The 24,043-nt window shown below is 39.0% G+C and overlaps 1 protein-coding gene and 1 pseudogene across 2 annotated transcripts in view; one reads left to right on the forward strand and one right to left on the reverse strand.

Annotated features, from left to right (window-relative positions):
- Positions 1–17,571, reverse strand: part of ARMC8 (armadillo repeat containing 8) — a 106,333-nt gene extending 88,762 nt beyond the window's left edge. The window contains exons 1-2 of one of the 2 annotated variants that reach the window (XM_021678753.1): positions 17,295–17,331; positions 9,007–9,045 (exon numbers count right to left, since the gene is read on the reverse strand). In XM_021678753.1, the coding sequence (XP_021534428.1) occupies positions 9,007–9,045; positions 17,295–17,309 (54 nt within the window). In that variant the 5' untranslated portion in view covers positions 17,310–17,331. Of the gene's footprint in view, positions 1–9,006; positions 9,046–17,294 lie in introns of both variants that reach the window. The other variant, XM_044915453.1, reaches the window with a different exon arrangement.
- Positions 17,572–22,965: 5,394 nt separating this feature from the next.
- Positions 22,966–23,560, forward strand: LOC110570718 (annotated as a pseudogene).
- The last annotated feature ends 483 nt before the right edge of the window (positions 23,561–24,043 follow it).

Raw genomic sequence — 24,043 nt, forward strand, 5'->3', positions numbered from 1 at the left:
GGAAACAGACATCCAGGCCCAGGAAACCTAGAGAGTTCCAAAAAAAATGGACCAACGAGAGGCACACTAAGACAAATTATAATTAAAATGTCAAAAGTTAAAAACAGAATCTTAAAAGCAGCACAAGAAAAGCAAAATTGTTATGTTCAAGGGAAACCCCATAGGTTATCAGCAGATTTCACAGTAGAAACTTTGCAAACCAGAGGGCAGTGGCAAACCAGAAGGCAGCACTTTCAAAGTGCTGAAAGGATAAAAATCTCCAACCAAGAATACCTGCAAGATTATCATTCAGATTGAAAGAGAGATAGTTCTCCAAACAAAAGCTAAAAAAGTTCATCACTACTAAGCCATGCTTAAAAGAAATATTAAAGGGACTTCTTTAAACTGACAAGAAATGACACTAATAACAAGAAAGTATACAAAAGCAAAAATTCTTACTGAAGTAGGTAAATATGTAGTAAAGGTAGTATATTAATCACTTATAAAGCTACTAAGAAGGTTAAAAAACAAACATGATAAAATTAACTAAAACTATAATAATTAGCCAAGAGATACATAAAATAAAAAGATGTAGAAAGTGACATCAAAAGCATAAAATGTGGGGTGGGAGAAAGTAAAAATATAAAGTTTTGGAATGTGTTCAAATTTAAGCTGCTATCAATTTAAAATAGACTATCACATACACAAGATGATATATGTGAACCTTGCAGTAACCACAAAGCAAAAACTTATGGTAAACACACAAAATAAGAAAGGAATCTAAACATAACACTATATATAGAAAATCAATAGATTACACCAAAAAACTATTAAAACTAATAAAGGAATTCAATAAACTTGCAGGATACAAAATTAATACACAAAAACAAATAACGAACTATCAGAAAGAGAAGTCAAGAAAACCATCCTATTTATAATTACAACAAAAAGAAAAAAATGCCTAGGAATAAACTTAACCAAGGAGGTCAAAGACCCATACATTGAAAACTATAGGACACCGGCAAAAGAAACCAAAGACACCAATAAATGGAAAAATATTCTGTGCTCATAAAGTGGAAAAATCAGTATTGTTAAAATATCCATATTACTGAAAGCATTCTACAGATTCAATTCAATCTGTTAAAATTTCGATGACATTTTTCATAGAATGAGAACAAATAAGTCTAAAATTTATATGGAACCACAAAAGACCTCGAATAGCCAAAACAACCTTGAGAGGAAAAAAACAAAACTAAGTCAGGGGTATCATGCTCCCTGGTTTCAAATTACACTACAGAGCTATAGTAATCAAAACAGTATGGTAATGTCACAAAACCACATGTAGATCAACAGAACAGAGAGCCCAGAAATAAACCCAATTATATATGGTCAATCAACTTAGAACAAAGGAGCCAAGAACATACAGTGGGAAAGGACAGTTTCTAAATTATGTTGGAAAAACTGAATAGCTATAATGCAAAATAATAAAACTGGACAGCTATTTTACACTATATATAAAACAACTTTAAATAGATTAAAAACGAATGTACAACTTAAAACCATAAAACTCCTATAAGAAAACATAGGGAGGAAGCTCCTTGACAATGGTCTTGGCAATGTTTGTTTAGATCTGACTCCAAAGGCAACAGAAACAAAAGCAAAAGTAAACAAATGTGAATACATCATACTAAAAAGCTCTGCACAGCAAAAGAAACCATCAACAAAACAAAAAGGCAACCTACTAAATGAGAGAAGATATTTGTAAATCATATATCCTATCACGGGTTAATATCTAATATATACACAAAGAACTCATATAACCCAGTTACAAAAAAACAAGCCAATTTAAAAAATAGGCAGAGGATCTGAATAGACATTTTTCTAAGAATACATATAGATGGTCGGGGCGCCTGGGTGGCTCAGTTGGTTAAGCGACTGCCTTCGGCTCAGGTCATGATCCTGGAGTCCCTGGATCGAGTCCCGCATCGGGCTCCCTGCTCAGCAAGGAGCTTGCTTCTCCCTCTGACCCTCCCCCCTCTCATGTGCTCTCTCTGTCATTCTCTCTGTCTCAAATAAATAAATAAAATCTTAAAAAAAAAAAAAAAAAGGATACATATAGATGGCCAACAGGCATATGAAAAGATGATGAAAATCATTAATCATCAGGAAAATGCAAATCAAAACTACAATGAGATATCACCTTACAGCTGTCAGAATGGCTAGAATAAAAAACACAAGAAATAACAAGTGTTGGCAAGGCTGTGGAGAAAAGGGAATCCTCGTGCACTGCTGAGAATATAAATTGGTGCAGGCACTATGGAAAATGGTATAAATGCTCCTCAAAAAACTAAAAATAGTTACCACATAATCCAGCAATTCCACTATTGGGTATCTAGCTGAGGAAAACAAAAACACTAATTCAGAAAGATATATGCACCCCTATGTTCACTGCAGCATTATTTACAATAGCCAAGGTATGAAAAAAAACTAAGTATCCATTAGTGTACTAATGGATAAAGAAGATGTAACATGTATAACTGACCCTTAAACAACAAGGGTTTGAATTTCACAGGTCCACTTATGTCAGATTTTTTTTATAGTACTATAAATGTATTTTTCTTCCTTATTCTAATATTTTGTTCTCTTACTTTATTGTAAGAATACAGTATATAATATATACAATATATGTGATATTAGGCTGTTCATGTTATCAGTAAGTCTTCTGTTCAAAAATAGGCTAGTAGTAGTTAAGTTTGCAGGGAGTCAAAAGTTGTATGTGGACTTTTGATTGCATGGGGGGGTGATCAGTGTCCCAACCCTCATGTTGTTCAAGGGTCAATCAATAGTATATACTATGGAATATTACTCAGACATAAAAGAAAATGAAATCATGGCATTTGTGACAAAATGGATGAACCCCGAAGGTATTACACTAAGTGAGATAAGTCTGATAAAGACAAATAATTCATGTTTTCACTTATATGGGGAATCTAAAAAAGAAAACAAACAAAACAAAATGAAACCCAGACTCATAGATAGAAGAGATTTATGTGGGGGGGGGGCAGTTGGCAGCAGGCCAAATGCATGAGGGGAATCAACATAGTTCCAGTAATAAAATATATGTCACGGGAAGTAATGTACAGCATGAAGCATGGGAAATAGAGTCAATAACACTAACTTTGTAAGGGGACAGATGGTAACTAGACATATTTTGGTGACCATTTCACACTATGCTGTACACCTAAAACTAATATAATACTGTATGCCAATTATATCTCAATAAATGAAAATAAACAAATCCCTGTCATTTGAAAAAAAAAAACCACATCCTTAAGAAAGGCTTTTGAAGCCAAATTACTAAATTCCAGACTTGCCATGTATGGCATTTCACTTAAAAATTAAGAACTATAAAAGTGTTCAACTGCTGTTTTAAAATTTGAAGTAAAACAATGAGTTTATTAGAAAATGAAGAGTAACAGTGTTAATAAGAAAATATCAACTACTTATTTCATTTGGCAAGGAAGTCTTGCCGTTTGTACATTTCATTAAAATATAATGTTCTTTATTTCTAACACACTCAAGAATTGTCTGGTAGAAAGAACAAATGATCTGTCATTTGAAGACTTGGGTTTGAGTTCTCATTTTACTACTTACTAGCTTTGTGACTTAGGGCAAAAATAAAAATTTGAGACTATTTCTTCAATTATAAAATGGTGACATTACCACATAGACTGTGAAACAAATGAGAGAACATACAGGAAAACTCCATGTAAAAACACCATCCAAATACTGATTGCAGGGAAATTCTATTTTTGTACAAAAAAGATACTTGCTTTAATGAGTGCATTAATGATTCCCTTGGTTATTTATATTCATGGTTAAAGCCTAATTATTCAGACAGATACTTTTTCTTTTTTTTTTTTTTTCAAAGATACCTTTTCTTACCTGATGCGTTTTTCCCAGAGCAAGCTAAGTACTTAGCAAGAAATAAATATGCACCTGAGTGCTGAACTTAAAAACCTAAGCTTTCATTATCTGAGATTTTTAAAAACCACTAAAAATGTATAAAATAATATGTGCATTTTTAAAATTTCCATAACTGTAGGTGTTATGGACTCAGAGAGAACATAAAATCACAGTTAAGAATACCAGTTATAGTTTAAGTAATCAATTTGTAGTGTTTTCCCTCCCATACAAACACCCCAGAAGAAAAGGGAGATAGTTTTATTATATCTGACACTTGTTTAGTATGTTACAGTTTACAAAACATTTTCGTATCTATTTTCTCACTTATATGATTTTTATAAATAAAAATGTTAACACTTCTCAATGGGAAATTCTGACCCCTAGGAAATGTTTAAATTAGTAACTGCCAATCGAAATTTAATATCTCAATTATTCCACAAATTACTAGAAACTTCAAGATAAAATTGTTCATAATGCTCATCATTCAGCACTGTAAGGATAAATCTTAGTTTTGGGGAGAAATGAAAGCAGCACAACTAAAAATATAAAATGTTTGAACTCTATGAAGATTCCATTTAAAACCTATTTCAGGCTGAAATTCAACATGTGAATATCTTTAATTTATCATTCATTATGCTAGGTGCTGGTAAGAGATAAAAATCCCTTACCCTCAAGGCATTCAAAGCACAGAAAGGAACAGAGATATATGTAACTTACAAGTGTAACTTATGACACAGGATAAATGTAGTAAGTGGATACAAGATAAAAAGAAAGTTGAAGATATAATTAAGTACCAAAGTTAGGGGTGGAATGGGAGGTGATGTCTAAGCAGTGAGGATGATTAATCTGAAAAACCAGTATTATTTTGCTAGGTGAAAAAGGGAGGAAAAAAAGACAAGGACTCTAGGTGGAGAGCACAATACATGCACAAGAGAGTTCTGAAGCAATGTGGTGCATTTGAGAAATGCAATTTAGTATTATAATGATACAGTATACACTTGGGAATCCAAAACAAAGCTGAAGTTGTACCCTTTAATTCAGTCAACAAATATTTAAACAACTATGCAGACACTTTTGTTCGAGATAATGAACAAAGACACCCCTCCACCCCCCAACCCACCTTTGCAGAGCTTACATTTCAGCAAGGGGAGAAAGACAAAAAGCAATAAATGTGATAAATAAGAATATTAGAGGACTATACACACTACGGGGGAAAACGTTTAATAGCACATTTTATTTCCATGTCCTTATACTATACACTTTTATAAGCTGGGGGGAGGGAAAAGGGCAGGAGAGAAAGAGGGAAATACACTAAGATACACCACTCAGAAAGTCCCAGGCTCTCAACAGTTCTAAACAGGAACAGCACTATTCCCTAGGACATATTTTATAAATTCATGTAAGTGATTCTGGTTGTCAAAATGACAACAAGTACTACTGATATCTAGTGGGCAAGGACTATGGAAGCTGGCTGGAGGTTCTGCAATGCATGGGACAATGGGCCCACATCCAAAAGACTTTCCACTATGCAGTCATGTAGGGCACAAACAAAATTTTAAAAAATTATGAGCCTAGAATCTAACTCCATTTTACACATAAACACAAAATATGTTTTGTATTTTACAGTACAATTGTTTTCCCAAGAATGTAACTCCCATATGAATAAGGAAAAAGTTGTACTTTATCTTGTTAGAAACTTTACCAAAAATTGTTCATTTCAGAAAGTCACATCAAAAACAACACCACTTATTGTATTTAAGTAATTGTTAACATCCTATTTATATCAGCCTGTAGTGTAGCAGCCACAGTCACAGCCAAATTAGTACAGCTGCAAATATATCACTACTGGTAATCACTTCTTTCTAATATAGTAGTACCTGAGTAGTATTCAAATTATATTGTTTCCTGCTCTTTCTCCCTTAATACCACCTGGGGCATAATGCCAACTCTTTTTTTTTTTTAAGATTTTATTTATTTGAGAAAGACAGAGAGAGAGCATGTGAGACAGAGCGCAAGAGAGCACAAGTAGAGGAGGTGCGGAGAAGAAAAGGGAGAAGCAGACTCCCTGCTGAGCTGGAAGCCCAACATGGGGGGGGTGGATAGCGTTCGATCCCAGGACGCCGGGATCATGACCTGAGCCAAAGGCAGACACGTAACTGACTGAGCCACCCAGGCGCCCATAATGCCAACTCATTAAAAGTAGCACGTGAGGGGCACCTGGGTAGCTCAGTCAGTTAAGCGTCCGACTCTTGATTATGGCTCAGGTCATGAACTCAGGGTCATGAGATCCAGCCCTGCATTGGGCTCCGAACTGGGCCTGAAGCCTGCTTGGGATTTTCTCTCTCCCTCTGTCCCTCCCCTTGCTCGCACTCAATAAATAAATAAATAAATAAATACCTTTAAAAATAAAAGTTACATGTGAGAACGGTTAACTTATCAATGAATTTCACTTCAGGATAGCCAAGGAGACACTATAAAGTATGTTTAAAAAGGGGGTGTGGAGTCTGGCGGTGTTGGGAGCCACCAACTGAAACAGTTCTTAATGTTCCAGTCAACTGGGAATGCCAGAATCTCTTACCCATTCCCCAAATAATGTGAAACCAAAATTTGATTTTCTGACACCTCCAAAACTCTCAGTTCAAAAAAATGCTTCCTTTTGTCACTCTGGTAATTTTCTGAAACGCCAAATAAGTGTACTGCTTAGATCAGTCACAAATTCGCAATTATTCATTTTAAAGCCCAGGGACACTTGATAAGTTTGTATTTGTCCCTAACGAGACTAGGGCTACCATAATCCAGAATATCAGAAATCAATACTTTTTTTTGAAAGATTTATTTATTTTAGAGACAGACAGAGAGGGAGCAGGCGGTGGGGAGGGGCAGAGAGAGGGGAAGAGAGTCCCAAGCAGACTCTGCGCTAAGTGTGGAGCCCAACGTAGGACTCGATGTCAGGATACTGAGATCATGACCTAAGCCAAAACCAAGAGTTGGATGCTTAACTGACTGCACCACCCAGGTGCCCCTGAAATCAATACTTTCAAAGTATTTTACTAAACTGTGCCTTAATTTCAAATCATGTCTCCCCCTTTATTCTGGCTGTGTTCTGGTGAGATAAACTCACAAAATTCTAAATACTGCCTCACCATTGTTTGAAGAGTTCTGGTGATACACAGTATTCCTCTGCCAGACAGTTTATTTCACTATTAAAGAAAATTAACTGCTAGATAATTCTTTCCTAATTTTGAGGGCAAAAAAATCCGTCTATCTGGGACAATACAAAAAAATAAAATCATTAACAAAGACTGACCTTTTCCTTGCAGATAGCTAGCATGCCCTTCCTATATATTCCAAGATTCCCACCTGCCTCCAAAAGGAAGAAAAATGAGAAGAAAATGCCCATGTACTATTCAAAACCCAAGATTTTGGTGTTTTGTTGTTTTTCTTTTACTTTTTGAATTCTGGTAAACTTCTGGCCTCATTAGAACTCAATCAGATTCTCATTCAAATTCTTCCAGACCTGTCACATAGGATTTTGCAACTATTTTTATTTTATTTTTTTATCATGGGATTCATACCTTGGTGTTTCTAGAGGTTCACAGCATCCTCTCTCTCCATATTAAGCAAAGCCCTGCTTTTTTGCAGCCCCTAGCAACTTTGGAAGGCTTATAAAATGGCAACTGAGACTCCCAGAATATAATCAGCTTTAAATTTCACAAATACAATCATGAAAACACTTCAATACATAATTTTAAACTTAATCTACCTGGATAAGAGGCAACCCTGAACTCTCAATAAATAAGACTGAAAATGGGACTTTACATGTTAAGGAAACACTTTAAAATAATAAATCAGTGCTCAGAGTTTGAAAATAAAATTCTAAAATGTAAGGGTGTGCACACAGTTTTGTTTTGTTTTTTTAACTTTAACTGTTTTTTTTTTTTTTTAAAGATTTTATTTATTTATTTATTTGAGACAGAGAGAATGAGAGACAGAGAGCATGAGAGGGAGGAGGGCCAGAGGGAGAAGCAGACTCCCTGCCGAGCAGGGAGCCCGATGCAGGACTCGATCCCGGGACTCCAGGATCATGACCTGAGCCGAAGGCAGTCGCCTAACCAACTGAGCCACCCAGGCGCCCCTTTAACTTTAACTGTTTGTTTTTAACTTTAACTGTTTTTTGTTTATTTTAATTAGGTGTTTAGACATATGGCTCTGACACTTTATATAACAGCATATACAGTGGGCAAGTCTGCCTCTCTAGTTCTGTTTTCCTCAATTAAAAAAAATGACAAGAGTCAACTAAAGATTATCTGCAGATTTCTTCCAAAGACTCCATAATTTACACTCACACAAAGAGGGATTTTTTTTCATAATTTAAAAATCAGAGCACAGTTAGATTAAAGGGGATATGAAGAGTAGCCTTTACCTTTTCGGTACTGAGTTTTTAATGTAATAAAATATTATAGCTTTTTTATAATATCAACAATTGCTATAAACATGCTTTGGTGGTCACAAGAACTGGAAGCAATTTAGCATCCATGCTTCTTTCTAATCAGGTACTGCAATGTTTATCCTTTTAAAGCATGGTCAAATCACAAGGAGTTGTTTGGGTCTGGATGATCGTTAAGGTTCCTTCTCACTATTAAATTCTATTCACTTACTCTTCAATGTAGATGGGAATGTCTGAAGACTGAGGGCCAAGAAGAGATCCTTTCAGATAGAGAAAAGGAACTAAGTAAGGATCAATGGTACAAAGCAGCATAATGTGGAAGTCCAAGGAGGCAAAAACTATCTTTGGGGCATAGGAATGACAAGGGTTGTGAGGAGTTTTACAAAGATTGAGATACTCTCTGGGTTGGCTGAGGTTCACTTAAATGCCTCCCAAGATGATAAGATAGCCCAGGAAATCCACTAGAATGTATTCAAATGCTTGCTCCTCAATCTTGACAAAACAGAGTGAGGCTACTCATACATGGGTGGACCACAAGAATAGTTTAAATTATTATTCAAGATTGAAATCATGTAATGACTTAGAGATCCTGGGTGCCATCTTTCATGGTATACCTTGTAAGTGGTAGTGTCCAGACAGGCTAGCTGTGTCTCCTGATTAAAAAAAAAAAAAAAGGGTTTATTTGCTTCAGATTCACAGAAACAGTGAACACCATTGCCTTGGAGCTATCCATGGTGCTTGACTCAGACTCAGCCCACCACTTCCAACAATTGATGCATTAGCTTTCCTACTATAGTACCACTAAGGATCTGTCTAACCCATAATCTACACTGTGGCCTGTGACAATCATGCCACTATCATGGGCCACTTGTAATCTGTCTATTTCACTTTGCCTGTGCCCAGACCCCCCAAGTATCTTACTTAGTCCTAGGGTGGATCTCCAGCTAATCTACCCTTTCCCCCCAGGCCTGCTACACCATCTGCTACACAAAACCCTTTCTGCAGAGATAGTCCACCTCATAGAAGATCACCGGCACACACTAAGCAAAAGAGTATGGTTCTTCAGAGCCAAGTCCCCACATGATACCTTATATGAGTTTTAAAACCTTATTATTGTTACAAATTTTACCATTCAAAAATGAATGTAAATGACTTCTAAATTTTGCTATATATGTTTTTGTGACTGACTTTGGGAACAGTAAAAAAAAAAAAAAAAGGAATTATTAACTTAAGACTGATGTGTAGGTTTTAGGGAATCATGAACCAATTGAAATTATGTGATTCTTTAGGCAGATGTATGTTTTTCTGGGGAAGAGGATGTTGAGAGTCTTATCCTTAAAAGGTTAGAACCACTGATCAATATGGTGATGACTCCCAAATAATGATCACCCCAGGTTTAAGCTCTAAATCTTTATGTGTGTGGTGTAACAAATATATGTGGTCTTTGTCCCGGTTCCTAGCACAAAGCTATTAAAATGCCTGGGACTTCCTAAGTGATAGGAGTGTCTTTGGTTATTCATAAGGATCCCCCTTGGAGCACACCTAAGTTTATGCTACTGAACAATTAGGCCCTAGGGCCCCAAGAGAGCCTCAGGATGAGACTGGTAACCAGAAAGACCATGTTATTAGAGGGATGGAACTTCTAGTCCTATCCAGCAATCTCTGGGAAGGGGTAAAATGGTGTGTGTGGGGGGAGGGGAGTGCTGGAGATTAAAGCTCAATAAAATCTGATGAACTTCTGGGCTGGTGAATGCATCCATGTCTTAGGAGGGTAGCATACCCCAATTCCATGGGGAAAGAAGTTCCTGAATTTGGGACACCTCTGGATCTTGCCCTACGTACCTCATCATTTGGCTGTTCACCTGTATCCTTTATAATAAACCGGCAAACATAAGTAAAGATTTTCCTGAGCTTTGTGAACCATTCTAATAAATTATCAAAACCAAGGAGGGCATTGTGAGAACCTCTGATTTATAGCTGATTGGTCAGAGGCACAGAAGAACAACCTGGACTTGCAACTGGTGCCTGAAGAGGGGCAGTCTTGTAGGATTGAACCCTTTACCTGTGGGATCTGACTCTATCTTCAGGTAAACAGTGGAAGAATTGAGTTAAATTGTACGACACCTGGCTGGGGTCCATAGAGAACTAGAGAATTGCTTGGTAGTATGAAAAACACCCAAGAATATCCAGCTGCCTATTTGACACCTCTAAAGGGATGTCCAGAAAACTCTGCAAACTCAGCATGTCTAAAATTAAACTTATTTTTCCTCCTTACTTCCCTAACATGTTCCTCTCCTAATCCTCAGTAGATGATACCACCTAGTTGTAAAGGTAAAAATCCCGTCAATCATGTTTGATCATGATCATGACTCTTTTCCTCATTCCCCTTATTCAATCAGTGACACCTATAACTTTCTGAGCTTAATAAATTTTTAAAACACTCTTTTTTTAAAGATTTTATTTATTTATTTGAGAGAGAGAAAGGCAGTGAAAGCATGAGCAGGGAGGAGAGGGAGAAGCAGCTTCCCTGTGAGCAGGGAGCCCAATGCAGGGCTCGATCCCAGGACCCCGAGATCATGACCTGAGCCGAAGGCAGCCACTTACCCGACTGAGCCACCCAGGGGCCCTTAAAGAATCTCGCATTCTATAATAATTTTGCAGGTGGTAAAGACCACCAAATATTAATAGATCCTATAAGCTGGAAACTCTTACCACTGGACCACAACTTTTCATTTTCATGAGGCAGCATATACTCTCTTATCATTCCCCCTCCTCTAATAACTGTATTAAGAATATACTGGAGAATGTAGCTAATTCATTATTCTTCTGATTTTACAGAAAGAGGTAAAACAGCTTTCCTTTAACAAAGTGACAAGTGGGGGCTGTTTCTGCAAAATGGCTCTTATTAGGAATACCTTTCATTCCTATCTAAATAGTCCCAGGGATCATGGCACCACTGTTCAGTGAAGACAGCTGTTCTCTAGTTTCCAAAAGGTAACAGGAATTTTTCTTTGTCAATAACTCCATATCTTTACCCAGAAGCCAACATGACAGATGGCACTGCAAAGCAATTGCCAAATCAGAAATGAAAAAGATACAAGTCAAAACCATTGAAATTCCTGGCTCCTGGCACTATTTTGAAATTCTTAACAAGAATGGGAGGAGATAGGAGACAGACCTCCAAGTGAAATAGAAAGACCCTACACTAAGGTGTTTCTAACTCTTGGTAAAGCTTAAAAAACTTTTTTTTTTTTTAGGATTTTATTTATTTGAGAGAGAGAGATAGCGAGAGAGAGCACAAGCAGGGGGTGGGGAGAGGGAGAAGCAGGCTTCCCACTGAGCAGGGAGCCAGATGTGGAGCCCGATCCCAGGACCCCAGATCATGACCTGAGCCGAACGCAGACCCTTAACGACTGAGCCACCCAGGCACCCCAAGCTTAAAAAACTTCTTGAGCACCCAGTGTCTGAATGCAGGAGGCAATCTTCCCTTAAAGAGACAACACAATGCCTGGAAACATACAGTGAGCATCTCCCATTCCTCACACATTGCCAGTAAAGATTTGGAAGTTCATACTGTTAAATTCCTGTTAGGAACACCTCCTAACATACCCTGAGCATCCTGGTGCTTTGTGGAGGGAATTAATGGCAAACTTTAAAATGTGCTGACCAGATTTTACTTTGCATTTATTACTAAAAACCAAGAGAAGCCAAATTCATGCTTATAGTATAGCTGGGCTTAACGTCACATAAAAATTTTTCCTACTGTCAGCTGTCCATGTTAAGAGAGCGAATCAATACGCAGCTTAAGGCCAACAAATGTTTATAATTATCAAGAACAGAACAAAATCAAGGAATACTCAGACTTGGAATATCCTGTACAGTTCTACTAGCTGCTTGTCGAAAAGGCATAATGGCACTAGGAAAACACTATAAAGGAGACAATTAAAATTAATAGATGCCTTAGCTGTCTATACCAGCCTATGATGTTATTCAATAAAATTTTATTACCTTGCCTCTCTCAAATCATTAGAAAGTGACCAAAGTAAAATGCAATCATCCTCTTAACAGAGTCTTTCACAAAGATAAATTTTTATTTTGGTTAAGTCCAATTACTAATTTTTAATTAAAAAATTTTTTTTAAATAGGTCATGGTTTTGGTGTTATGTCTAAGACTTCTTCATCAAGTCCAAGGTTCTGCAGATTTTCTCGTTTATCCTAAAAGTTTCATTTTATGCTTTATAATTAAATCTATGATCCATTTTGAATTAATTTTTGTATAAGGTGTGAAGTTGAGATCAAAGTTCATTTTTTAACCTATGGTTAAGAGGATGAAAAGATAAGCTACAGACTTGGGAGAAAATATTTGCAAAGCACCTATGTGACAAAGGACTCCTACTAGAATCTATAAAGAGCTTTCAAAACTCAACAGTCAAAACACAAACAACCCAATTAGGAAGTGGGCAAAAGGATATGAAGAAATACTTCACTAAAATAGTTCTTCATATTCAATAAAATATGGATGGCAAGTAAGTAATGAAAATATTTTTGACACTACTTATCATTACAGAAATGCAAATTAGGACCATGATGAGTTATCACTACACATCTATTTACAACAGCTAAAATAAAAAATAATGACAATACCAAATGCTAGTGAGGGTGCAGAGAAATTGGATCTCTCATACATTACTGATGGGAATGTAAAATGGTACATCCTCTCTAGAAAAGTGTCAGTTTCTTTAAGAACTAAACATAACATTTACCATACAACCTAGCAATTACACTCCTGGGCATTAATCTCAGAGATATGAAAAGTTATGTCCACACAAAAACCTGTACATGATTGTTCACTGCAGGTTATAATAGCCAAAAACTGGAAATAACCAAAATGTCTAATAGGTTTATGCTAAAATGTGACATCCATACCATGAATACTACTTAGCAGTAAAAAAGAACAAACTATTGATACACACAACTTGGATGGATCTCAAGGTCAGTATGTTGAATGACAAAAGCCAATCTCAAAAGGTCACATACTGTATGTAACATTATGGAACATGACAAAACTACAGAGATGGAAATTAGTGGTCACCAGGGGTTGGTGGGCAGGGGGTAGGTAGGTTTGACTACAAAGAGGTAGCATAAGGGAGATTTTTGTGGTGACAGACTAATTCTGTATCTTGACTGTGGTGACAACTATACTATACACATGTGACAAAATGATACAAAACTATACATATACTTATACCATTATCAACTTCCTGGTTTTGATATTGTACTATAGTTATATAAAATGTAACCAACGGGGGAAACTGGGCCAAGCGTACACAGAGATCTTTCTGTATTATCTTTGCAACCTCCCATGAATCTATAATTACTTCAGAATAAAAAGTTTTAAACAATCCAATCAATGTAAAATCATCCAAGAGTTTGGGAAACATGGGAGAATTTATAAATTTGTTGAAAAGGGTAATGCAGGGGCGCCTGGGTGGCTCAGTCGTTAAGCGTCTGCCTTTGGCTCAGGTCATGATCCCAGGGTCCTGGGATCGAGCCCCGCATAGGGCTCCCTGCTCGGCGGGAAGCCTGTTTCTCTCTCTCCCACTCCCTCTGCTTGTGTTCCCTCTTTTGCTGTGTCTCTCTCTGTCAAATAAATAAAATCTTAAAAAAAAAAAAAGAAAAGGGTAATGCAAACCAAAGTGCAAACCAAAGATGGATAGGGATGATCATGGTGCAGCCTAGAAAGATAGCTGGAGAGTTTGTTCAACTCCCCAAAATAGATAGTTCAACCATTTACTGAATACCTTGTATATGTAAGACATAGTGCTAAAAATAGCAGTGGGGGTTAAGAAAAAGGTCAAGCACTTACCTCTGAATTAATTTACTAAGAAGATAGAACAATTGTTAAAGGCCTCAGGGCCTCTGCAAAAGCAGTATCCTTTGCCTGGAACACTCTTCTGTTTTTCTAGTTAGTTCTTAACCATCCTTGAACTCTCAGTTCATTGTCGCTTCTTCAGGGAAATCCTCCCTAGCTCTCCTCATTGCCCTCTCCATTAGACCAGGTTCCCCTACTACATGCTCATACAGCACCCTATATTTTTAATTCATAACACTAATCACCATTGACAAAGAATTGTGTAATGATTTGATATCTATTTTCCCCATTAGGCTAAAATTTCCAAAGGGCAAAAACAGGTCTATGCCACTCACCACTGTATTCCCAAACCCAATGCCATGCCTGGCAAATGACAGAAGTTCAAAATATATTACACAAATGAATCCATACAAAGCTATAATTCATATGTACAAATGAGCAGGCAGACAGTAAGAGTTACTGGATGGAAGAACCCAAGATCACTTCAATTTGAGAAAGCCAGTTTATATGGGATAGAAGGTTCATGCAGAGGATAAAGAATCTTATATCCGAAGTTGAACATGATTATCAACCTTTCAGCAATAGGAACCCACTGAAGAATTGAAACAGGAACGAAATGTGTCCAATGTCTTCTATAGGAAAATTACTGTGGAGAATGGACTGGAACTGAGAGGGTAAGATATAAGGAGTGGTAAAAATAATTCTGAGGACCCTGTGGTAATGCAGGCACAAAATGATATGAAAGGGTGGCCACGGGAACAGCCACATGTGTGAAATACTAAGAACCAACAGAACTTAAGGACTGATTAGATATAGGGGCACAAAAAGGGTAAGGGCCAAAGATGATCCAAGAGGTTTAACAGAGAGTGATCAATGAAAGCCAGTACCAATAACAGAAATGGAAAGTCATAATTAAGTCCTTAGGAGAAGGGAATGTGCTTTGTTAGAAGTCTCAGGTAACATCCACACAATTGAAGATACGAGACTATGTGGAAAAAAAGTCAAGGCTGGCAATGTAATATGTGAGTGGATCACAGTTAAGGTTTAAGAGTGAATGAGATCTCTCATAGGGGAGAAGGTATAAAGGGCCTTCAATGAAACCCTTAAAGCCATATGATTTGCCCCTTGCTTGAATTATGTTTATCATGTCGTGGACTCATTCAGACTGTGACTTCCCTGAGGGCACATCTGATCTCACCCTTGCATTCCCTAAAAGTATACATTAAAGAGTGTTTTACATAACTGGTGCACAGTAAGCAGCCTATTAAAGGAATCAGTTATATTCAAGGTAATTTCCGGTTAATATTTCCTGTTCCATCTGCACTCTGTATTTCAAAAGGTGGTGCCACAGTGGCGTCTGATTTCCCAAGGCTCTATAACTGATGAATTGACGGACAAGACTTTGGGACTGTGAAAAATACATAACCCCCAATGAGATTAGAACTAAAGGAAATCCCAACTAGAAGTAGGGAATACTCTTCAAGAAGTTTCTGCATAAAATTAAACAGGAAATATTATTTACTGAGGGAGAGAAACAAATGAAAATTTTCAATTGTATGCATGATACAAGTTGACAATGTACAAAAAGTAAAGAAGCTTCGGCTGAAATGAAGGATAAACAAGATAATTAAAGGGACTTGAGGACAGTTGAGAGGGATATTTTTTAAAAAAAACATATTGAGGGAAAAGTCATTCACCTGCTTGCCCACAAAATATTCCTGGGTATTACAGAAGTAGAATAAAAGGCTAACCTGATTCAATACTTAGATGAACAGTGTTTCCCCAAGCTGTATAAAATAAGGAAAAAGACTGCTAAAATCGATCAGGAGACAAACTGGATGACGGCCCCCGCCCCCCAAATTAAATTATCTAGGCTACAGTATTCCACAGTGTTCTAACCCTGAATCATAGCAAATGTCCTAAGTGCTTCCAGATAGGTGAGTGTCTCTGTGGGAGAAGTCAGGGAAAAGAAAAGAAACTCGCTGGAATCACAGATTCTAGGACCCTGACAAGTCAGGTAATCTGTAATCCAACCACCCTCTCAGTATCAGACAGCTTCCACAAGTTTAAAAGATGGCCAACCAGTCTTTGCCTATTTCCAACAACAGTAAATGACCACTGGTAAAGTGACTATTCTCTCGTTGGACAGCTCTAAATTGTTGTAAAACCCTTTGAAGTTATCCCTCAGTAACTTTCACTCCGGGTCCTGGTTCTCAAGAGCAATACAGTGAAAAGTGAAAGCTGTATTTTGGATTTTTTTTTTTTTAACTTAAAACCCCCCCCCAAATAACTAGATATTACTTCCTGGCGGGTCAATACATTCCCTTCTTTCAATAATAGGAAAATTGACTTTTTCCCCCCAGCGTTTGACTCCCCTTAAAAAAAAAAAAAAGTAATGCCAGGCACAGGTTCCTTTAGACTCCGAGCTGCGACCTCCAAAGCAGAGCGAAGAAAAGGGGCTTAAATAACTACATACACTAAGATATGATGCAGCTGACATGAAATCCCCGTTGCTAAGAAGCAAGCAGTTCTAGCCCGTGTCGGGACGCGATAGAAGCCACAGACCTGGTCTGGCTTCTCTCAGGCTGTAGGGGCCCAAAGTGCCTGCACCTCTCCTTGCCAACGCCGCGGGGGGCTGAATGGGCGCTCTTTCCCAGGCCAGCGGCAAGCCCGGCGCCTCACAGGGCAGAGCGCTCGGCCGGGAGAAGCAGCAACGCTGAGAGGAAGGTTCAGTGAAGCACCTGGCAAAGCCCAAGCCGAGCCACCGGGCCAGCTGCCCGTACGCCCAACCACCGTGTCCGCCAGAGGCCACCCGAGAAACGGTACCGGTGGAAGCTCCTGGAGTTGGAGACGTTTCTGGCTCGGTCGGGGTCCCGTCTATTCCTCCCGCCTACCCTCTCTCTCTGTGGCCCAAAGCTGAGCCGGAAGCCACCCCAAGGGGTGATGTGCAGGAGGCACGCCACGTTTGGGGCGAATGCTGCGGGCCGGCCCGAGCTCTCGAGCTAGCGAGCAGCTGCGGCGGTCACTCACCGAGAGGACGCTCATGCGGATTGGGGTCTCCAACAGGCACGCCATCTTGAGCCTTCCCACCGGGCTACGGCCGGTGCCGGCGCGGGGGCCGGCACTTTCGACAAGGAACTATTGGGCCAACGAAAGGCACCTTCTGCAGAAAACCAGGCAGGTAGACGAAAACACACCACGCTCTAGGCACAGCGAAGTACGGCCAGGGCCCGCAGAAGGGAGAGGAAAGGAAAACCGCGCCAAGGGCCTCCTCACGAATCGTCCTCTCAGAAACGACAGCTACTCTCAGCCTGGGTTAGAGCTGGGAGCGGGCAGCAGTTCCCGCATGCGCAAAGAAGATCTGCCAGCCCCACCTGCCGCTCGCGGTGGGCGGAGCCACAGGGGCGGGGTCTCGCTCTGGCGCTGCAAACTCGTTACAATGCGGGAGCTCACGTACTCATATTATGAAAAGCTAGTATGCGGAGTCACATACGTAATTTGAAGTTCACATTCATATTCATTATCTCACTCTTTTGCACCAGACTCCTAGCGTTGTTATTATCGCCATTTTGCAGATGGAGGGACTGTGGTCTCGGAACCAGGTCTTCAGCATAATCTGCCCGACCCATTTATTCTGGTGTAGTGTTAAGAATAGATACTCTAGAACAAGAACGCCTGGGCTTAATCTTTACTACTTCACTTATTAGCTGCATTACCTCCAGCAAGTTACTTAACCTCCTTATGCTTCAGCTTTCTCTTCTATAAACTAAGGGCTATGAAAACGGAGAACTAAAGCTCTTTAGAACATGCCTGGAATGTAGAAAGCGTTATATATGTATTAGTATATCCCCAGCCTCTGAGTCAAATTAAAAAAAAAAAGGTGGGGGGCAAATATCTGAAGAATTAACACTAAAGTGCTCTGGTAACTGAAGCCAAATAAAAACATGCTTCTAATTATATTTTCTGATTGATTAATCCAGCTTTCCCACTCCGTGTGTGCGTGTGTGTACCAAACTGTCCTGCACTTGACAAGTTTCACCTGCGTCCTGCCTGTAACCAGTAAGTTTTCATAGAATGGTTGCAATGAGCCTGTTTCATTACTTGTTGTTGTTGTTGTTTTTTCCATTTTTATAGCCACTCCTTAATTCAAGCTGTTACTACCTCTCCCATGGACTAGAGCAATAGCCTTCCAACTGATCTTGTAGCCTCTACACTTTGCTCCTCACTGCTTTCCTATCTTCTTCCTGTTTAGATATCCCCCTCTTTTAGAAAGTTCCCCTTAAGCCACTTTGCTTTTAGAAAAGCCCTCTACATTAAAACCCGTTTTTGCTAACAAAAGAAATCCAAGAGAATTTTTGCTTTTATGAAAAAAGGTAGTAAATGAAAATAGCAGAGTTTGTTTTGCAGTGAGCCTTTATAAAGGCAGCTCTCAACCCCAGGCAGCGGGGGAGAGTGACATCCCCAAGCTCCTTCCCCGGGAACTACATTCAGCATCTCAGTATCAAGCCACCCATAGCTTTGAACTTGTCTGTGAACACCTGTGCTTTATCTCCATTTATTTTGTGCATCTCTTAGCAAGATATGTCCTAAGGTATCAGAAATGCCTAAAAGGTTATTTTTCAGGTCTGGAAATGCTCAGAAATGTTTCTAAATATTTCCATATAAAGTAATGGTAATTGCTTCTTCACTTTATATCATTTTGGTTTAGAAAGTTTTGATAAGAACTCTCTAATTTTGGATAGTGGGGGAAACCTGTACTTGGTTTACAAATTTATTGTAGCCCTAATTATCCTTGCTTACGGCTCTGCGTTCCCAAACAACTGCTGAGTTTCTGGAAAGCAGGAATTTCATTTTAGATTTTTCCTTGTGCAGTATTTCCCAAACTTCAGTAATCTGCATACCACCCATGCAATCTTTGTCAGTCTAAACCCAGGTGTTATTATTCACTCAATATTTTTCTTTAAGGTCAATTTCAATTCATTAAATAGTTTTCTCTTCATCCTAAATGATAATAGTCTGTAAAATCAAGTTTTTTGTGCTCCTTATTTTTATTCTAGTACATATTAACATACTAACTACAAAAAAGTTTAAATGTCCATTTGTCATCTAAAATCATGCCATATACTGCATACCATAAAGAGCAGAGCATAACCTTTGGAACAGAGGATACAAAAGTATCAATTGAATTTTCAGCTGACATTTGTACAATATAGAGTTGTGATAGCTGTGTTTATCCATGCTTCATCCATTAGCTCAAGCAATACATCCTCCAGGAAGCCCCTTCCCCAAGTATAAGTTAAATGACCCCTCCCCGTGTTTTAATGCATTTTTAATGTTCTTGCCACTAACACAGCTTCTCCAACAATATATTGTAAATTTTTAAAGATTTTATCTATTCATTTGAGAGAGAGAGAACGAGAGAGCACAAGCAGGCAGAGTGGCAGACGGAGAGGGAGAAGCAGGCTCCCCACCCAGCAGAGATCCTGATGTGGGGCTGGATCCTAGGACCCTGGGATCATGACCTGAGCTGAAGGCAGACACTTAACCAACTGAGCCCCTCAGGCACCCCATATTGTAATTTTTTTCTAATTGTTTACTTGTTTGTCTCCCCATTATACTCTTCAGGACAAGTACTAGGAATTTTATCTACTAGGTCTTTTATCTCACTTCCTAGCATAAAATAATCACGGTAAATGCTTATTGAATGAATTTTTTACTTAGTTTGGTCACCCCCACAGGCAGATCCTGGAACAGTGATTTGGGTGCAGGTAGTTTACTTGGGAAGTGTTTCCAGAGACCAGAATCGATGGGTCAGGGAGAGTAAAAAAAAAAAGGAAAAGTCAATATAAGGCTCCATTATTGAAATCACTGCTTTCTCCTTGAGGACCTCTGAAAAATGTACAGAATGCTCCCCTGGATATCCCTCTTGCAGCTGGAGCATTTATCCACCCTCCCATCTGGTATTGGTTGAGGGTTTCCCCAGGGCTGGTAACTGTCCTGGATTGTACTTCCGCACAGAAGAGAGAGGGCTTCCTTAACCTGGTATAGAAAAGCAGAATCTGTAGGCTTGCTTTTGGGGTGCAACATAGATGGCATGAATCTGAGCTTGCAGCAGAACCATCATTAGAGTTGTGGCTGAAATCAGAGTGGACAGGAGCTAGAGAATGTAACTAGAGCATCCAACACCTCTGCTACTCAGGCTTTCCTATTTTATTTCCAGAAGACTGACATAGCCATTTTATGGAAAGGAAGCATTGATTAGCAAACTTCTAAGCTTGGGGATCAGGAATCTCATTCCTAGTTCAAATTTTGCTGCTAAAAAACCTTAGGTATACTCTTCAAAGCCAATTAATGAGTAGAAATTGAGGAGTAATAAGATTTTGATTCAGCTTTCATGTAACAGCAACAACAGAACAGGTAACCTTGGCACAGTGGTGGGAAGAGGGAACTATCCACACTGACTTCCCTACAAACAGGAATGAAATTTCCCCCCATCCTCCCATGGCTCTTATTGCAGAGCAGTATTAATTTCTTTTCTTTCTTTAAAGATTTTATTTATTTATTTGATAAAAAGATGGAGAGAGCAGGAGCGGGGACAGGCAAAGGGAGAAGCAGGCTTCCCACGGAGCAGGGAGCCCAATGTGGGGCTTGATCCCAGGACCCTGGGATCATGACCTGAGCCCAAGGCAGACACTTAACCGACTGAACCACCAAGGCGCCCCAAGCAGTATTAATTTCTGAAAAAATAATGATAACAAGGTGTGAATTTAATAAGGCAAAACAGTAATGCACAGTAAAAAGTAAGTAGCCAGAAAGAAATTTGAAAAGTATTTATAAATGTCTAAGTGCAATTACCAGGATAGAGAAAACCGAATTTTTGAAAGTAGAAACATACCTATGCAAAAAGAGGAAAGCATAAAGTATAGAAAGATAGATGTAAACCAAAAACTGAATGGCCTCAAAAGGACTTTGGAAGAAACTTTAGCAAGATTTGACAACAGAGGAGTCTTTAGAACAAAAAGAGAAAATGCAGTAATGGTGGTACGGAAGAGATATAGTTCAGTTTAACAGTCACTAACTGTGGGTTTACTTGTGCACATATTGTACTAGGGATTCAAAGTAGTATAAAGACGTGGTTCCCAACTTCAAGCAGGCAGGAATAAAAGTGACACTCTGAGAGGTTCAATAATTTGTTTAAGGTTGCTTAGGGGATGAATAAGAGGCTGAATCAATTTGGGCACAGGCTTCTCTATTTCAAAATCCTTACCAGAGCCCTCACAGTCTCCTGGGACCTGACAGGCCTATCCCACATGGGACAACTAAGTACTCACCTAAGCAACCAGCTAATTAAGCAAAATCTACAAGGGCTTTTGCAATGGGAAATAATGCATCAGTAATTCAGCAGGTGTTTGGAGGGTATAAAATATGCATGTGCATAAAGCAGAATTAGTAAGGTGTTGAAAAAGTCTTTTATTAGAAATTACAGTAAAAAATGTTCTTTTTATAACCAAATTATGGTAGAATTCCAACTTACAAATATAAAAGAAATGATGGAATTTGAAAGCCACCACATGACAACCACGTGAGCTATAAATGTTTGAAGCAAGAATCATCAATGGATGCTTACACTAATTGGTGAAAATATAATGAAAAACAGGATATTTATCCAGTCTCAAAGCATCTTCCCACAAGTGACTAATGATGGTAGAGAAACTTGGTAGACACCAGTTATTCAAGCGACTGCAATTAATATCACCACTAATGGGATAAATAGACACTATGATAGGATGTACGGATAAGGATACAACATCACTTCCATGGTATTCCTGCCAAAAATGCACAAGTGTAATCATGAGGAAACATCAGACAAACGCTAACTGAGGGACATTCTACAAAACAACACACCCACATCCTTTAAAATTGTCATGAAAGACAAAGAAAAGCTGAAAAATTATTCTAGATTAAAGGAGACTAAAGTGACATGACAATCAAATTTAACTTGTGATCTGGGATTGAATCCTGGACAAGGAAAAAAGCATTTCCCCCCTCTTGCTACAAAGGTTATCAATGGGAAAGTTGGCAAAATCTGAACAAAATCTGTAGATGATTGCTAATCATTACAACTGTCCTGAGTTTGATAATTGTACTGTTCTTATGAAGAGAATGCCCTTCATACACAGTGAAGAATTTAAGTGTAAAAAATTGAGTAGCTGTGAGTTAAGCAATTTTTTTCTTTAATAATGAAAAAGGAACTCATTTATTTATTTTTTTAAAAGATTTTATTTATTTATTTGACAGAGAGAGACACAGCGAGAGAGGGAACACAAGCAGGGGGAGTGGAAGAGGGAGAAGCAGGCTTCCCGCTAAGCAGGGAGCCTGATGCGGGGCTCGATCCCAGGACCCTGGGATCATGACCTGAGCCGAAGGCAGACGCTTAACGACTGAGCCACCCAGGCGCCCCAAGGAACTCATTTAGACAACAATTTTTAAAAAGAGGACCAAGGATCCCGCAAATGTATTCTTTCAACAAAATGTATATACTAGATGTCCACAATGTGCCGGGCACAGTGCCCAGGAGTGGGTAATACAATTATGAACAAGATAGATACATTTCTTGTTCTCACGGAGCTTTCAGGCACAAGGTAAAGAGAGACAAGAAAATAAGCAATTAGACTTTCCTTCTGGTGCTGCGGCCACAGCCATGAATATGCTCAGGCTTCTGAAGAGGCTTGCCTCCAGTGTCCTCGCTGTGGCAAAAAGAACATCAGGTTGGACCCCAATGAGAGCAATGAAATCACCGATGCCAACTCCTGTCAACCGATCCGAAAACTGATCAAAGATGGGCTGATCATCCCGAAAGCTGTGACTGTCCATTCCTGGGCTCAGTGCTGGAAAAACACTTTGGCCTACGGGAAGGGCAGGGCTATGGGCATTGGTAAGAGAAGAGGTACAGCCAATGCTCAAATGCCTGAGAAGGTAACCTGGATGAGGAGGATAAGAATTCTGCTCCAGCTTCTCAGAAGATACTGTGAATCTAAGAAGAAGATGGGACCGCCACATGTATCACACAGCCTGTCCCTGAGAACGAAGGGTCAGGTGTTCAAAAACATGAGGGTTCTCATGGAACACATCCACAAGCTGAAAGCAGACAAGGCTCGCAAGAAGCTTCTGGCTGACCAGGTTGAGACTGGCAGATTGAAGACCACGGAGGCTCCCAGGCGCCGCGAAGAGCAGCTCCAGACCAAGGAAGAGGAATCATCAAGACTCTGTCCAAGGAGGAAGAGACCAAGAAATAAAACTCCCTCTCTTTTGTCTGTACATAGTGGCCTTGGCAATAAAACAGATCAGTTAGTTATTCAATAAAACAAACTTTTATCTGCCAAAAAAAAAGAAAGAAAAAGAAAAGGAGTTATTAGAATGTAGAATAATAAGTAAGAGGGTATGGGGCTAAGGCAGCCTCTAGGAGGGAAATGTTACCAGGACTGAAGTCCTTTCCGTGGAGGTGGCACCCAAGCTCTGACATGAAGTGTCAAGAGGAGCAGACGAGGCAAAGCTCTGAGTGATTTTCCACACAGAGCCTGGCTTGTCCATAAACATTCACCTAATTGAACAGCTAAGGCACCACTTCTCTGTATTTAGATCTAGAAACACTAACAGATCTCCTAAAATCAATGCTAGGACAAGAGTTCCAATTATTTATAGGAAAAGAGATACTATAAAAGCAGCCGGGCTTCAGTTGGTTATACCATCTTCTGGATTGCCTGGGTAATAAAAAGACA

The sequence above is a fragment of the Neomonachus schauinslandi genome, chromosome 1 (assembly GCF_002201575.2).
Source record: "Neomonachus schauinslandi chromosome 1, ASM220157v2, whole genome shotgun sequence".
NCBI classification, from domain to species: Eukaryota; Metazoa; Chordata; class Mammalia; order Carnivora; family Phocidae; genus Neomonachus; species Neomonachus schauinslandi.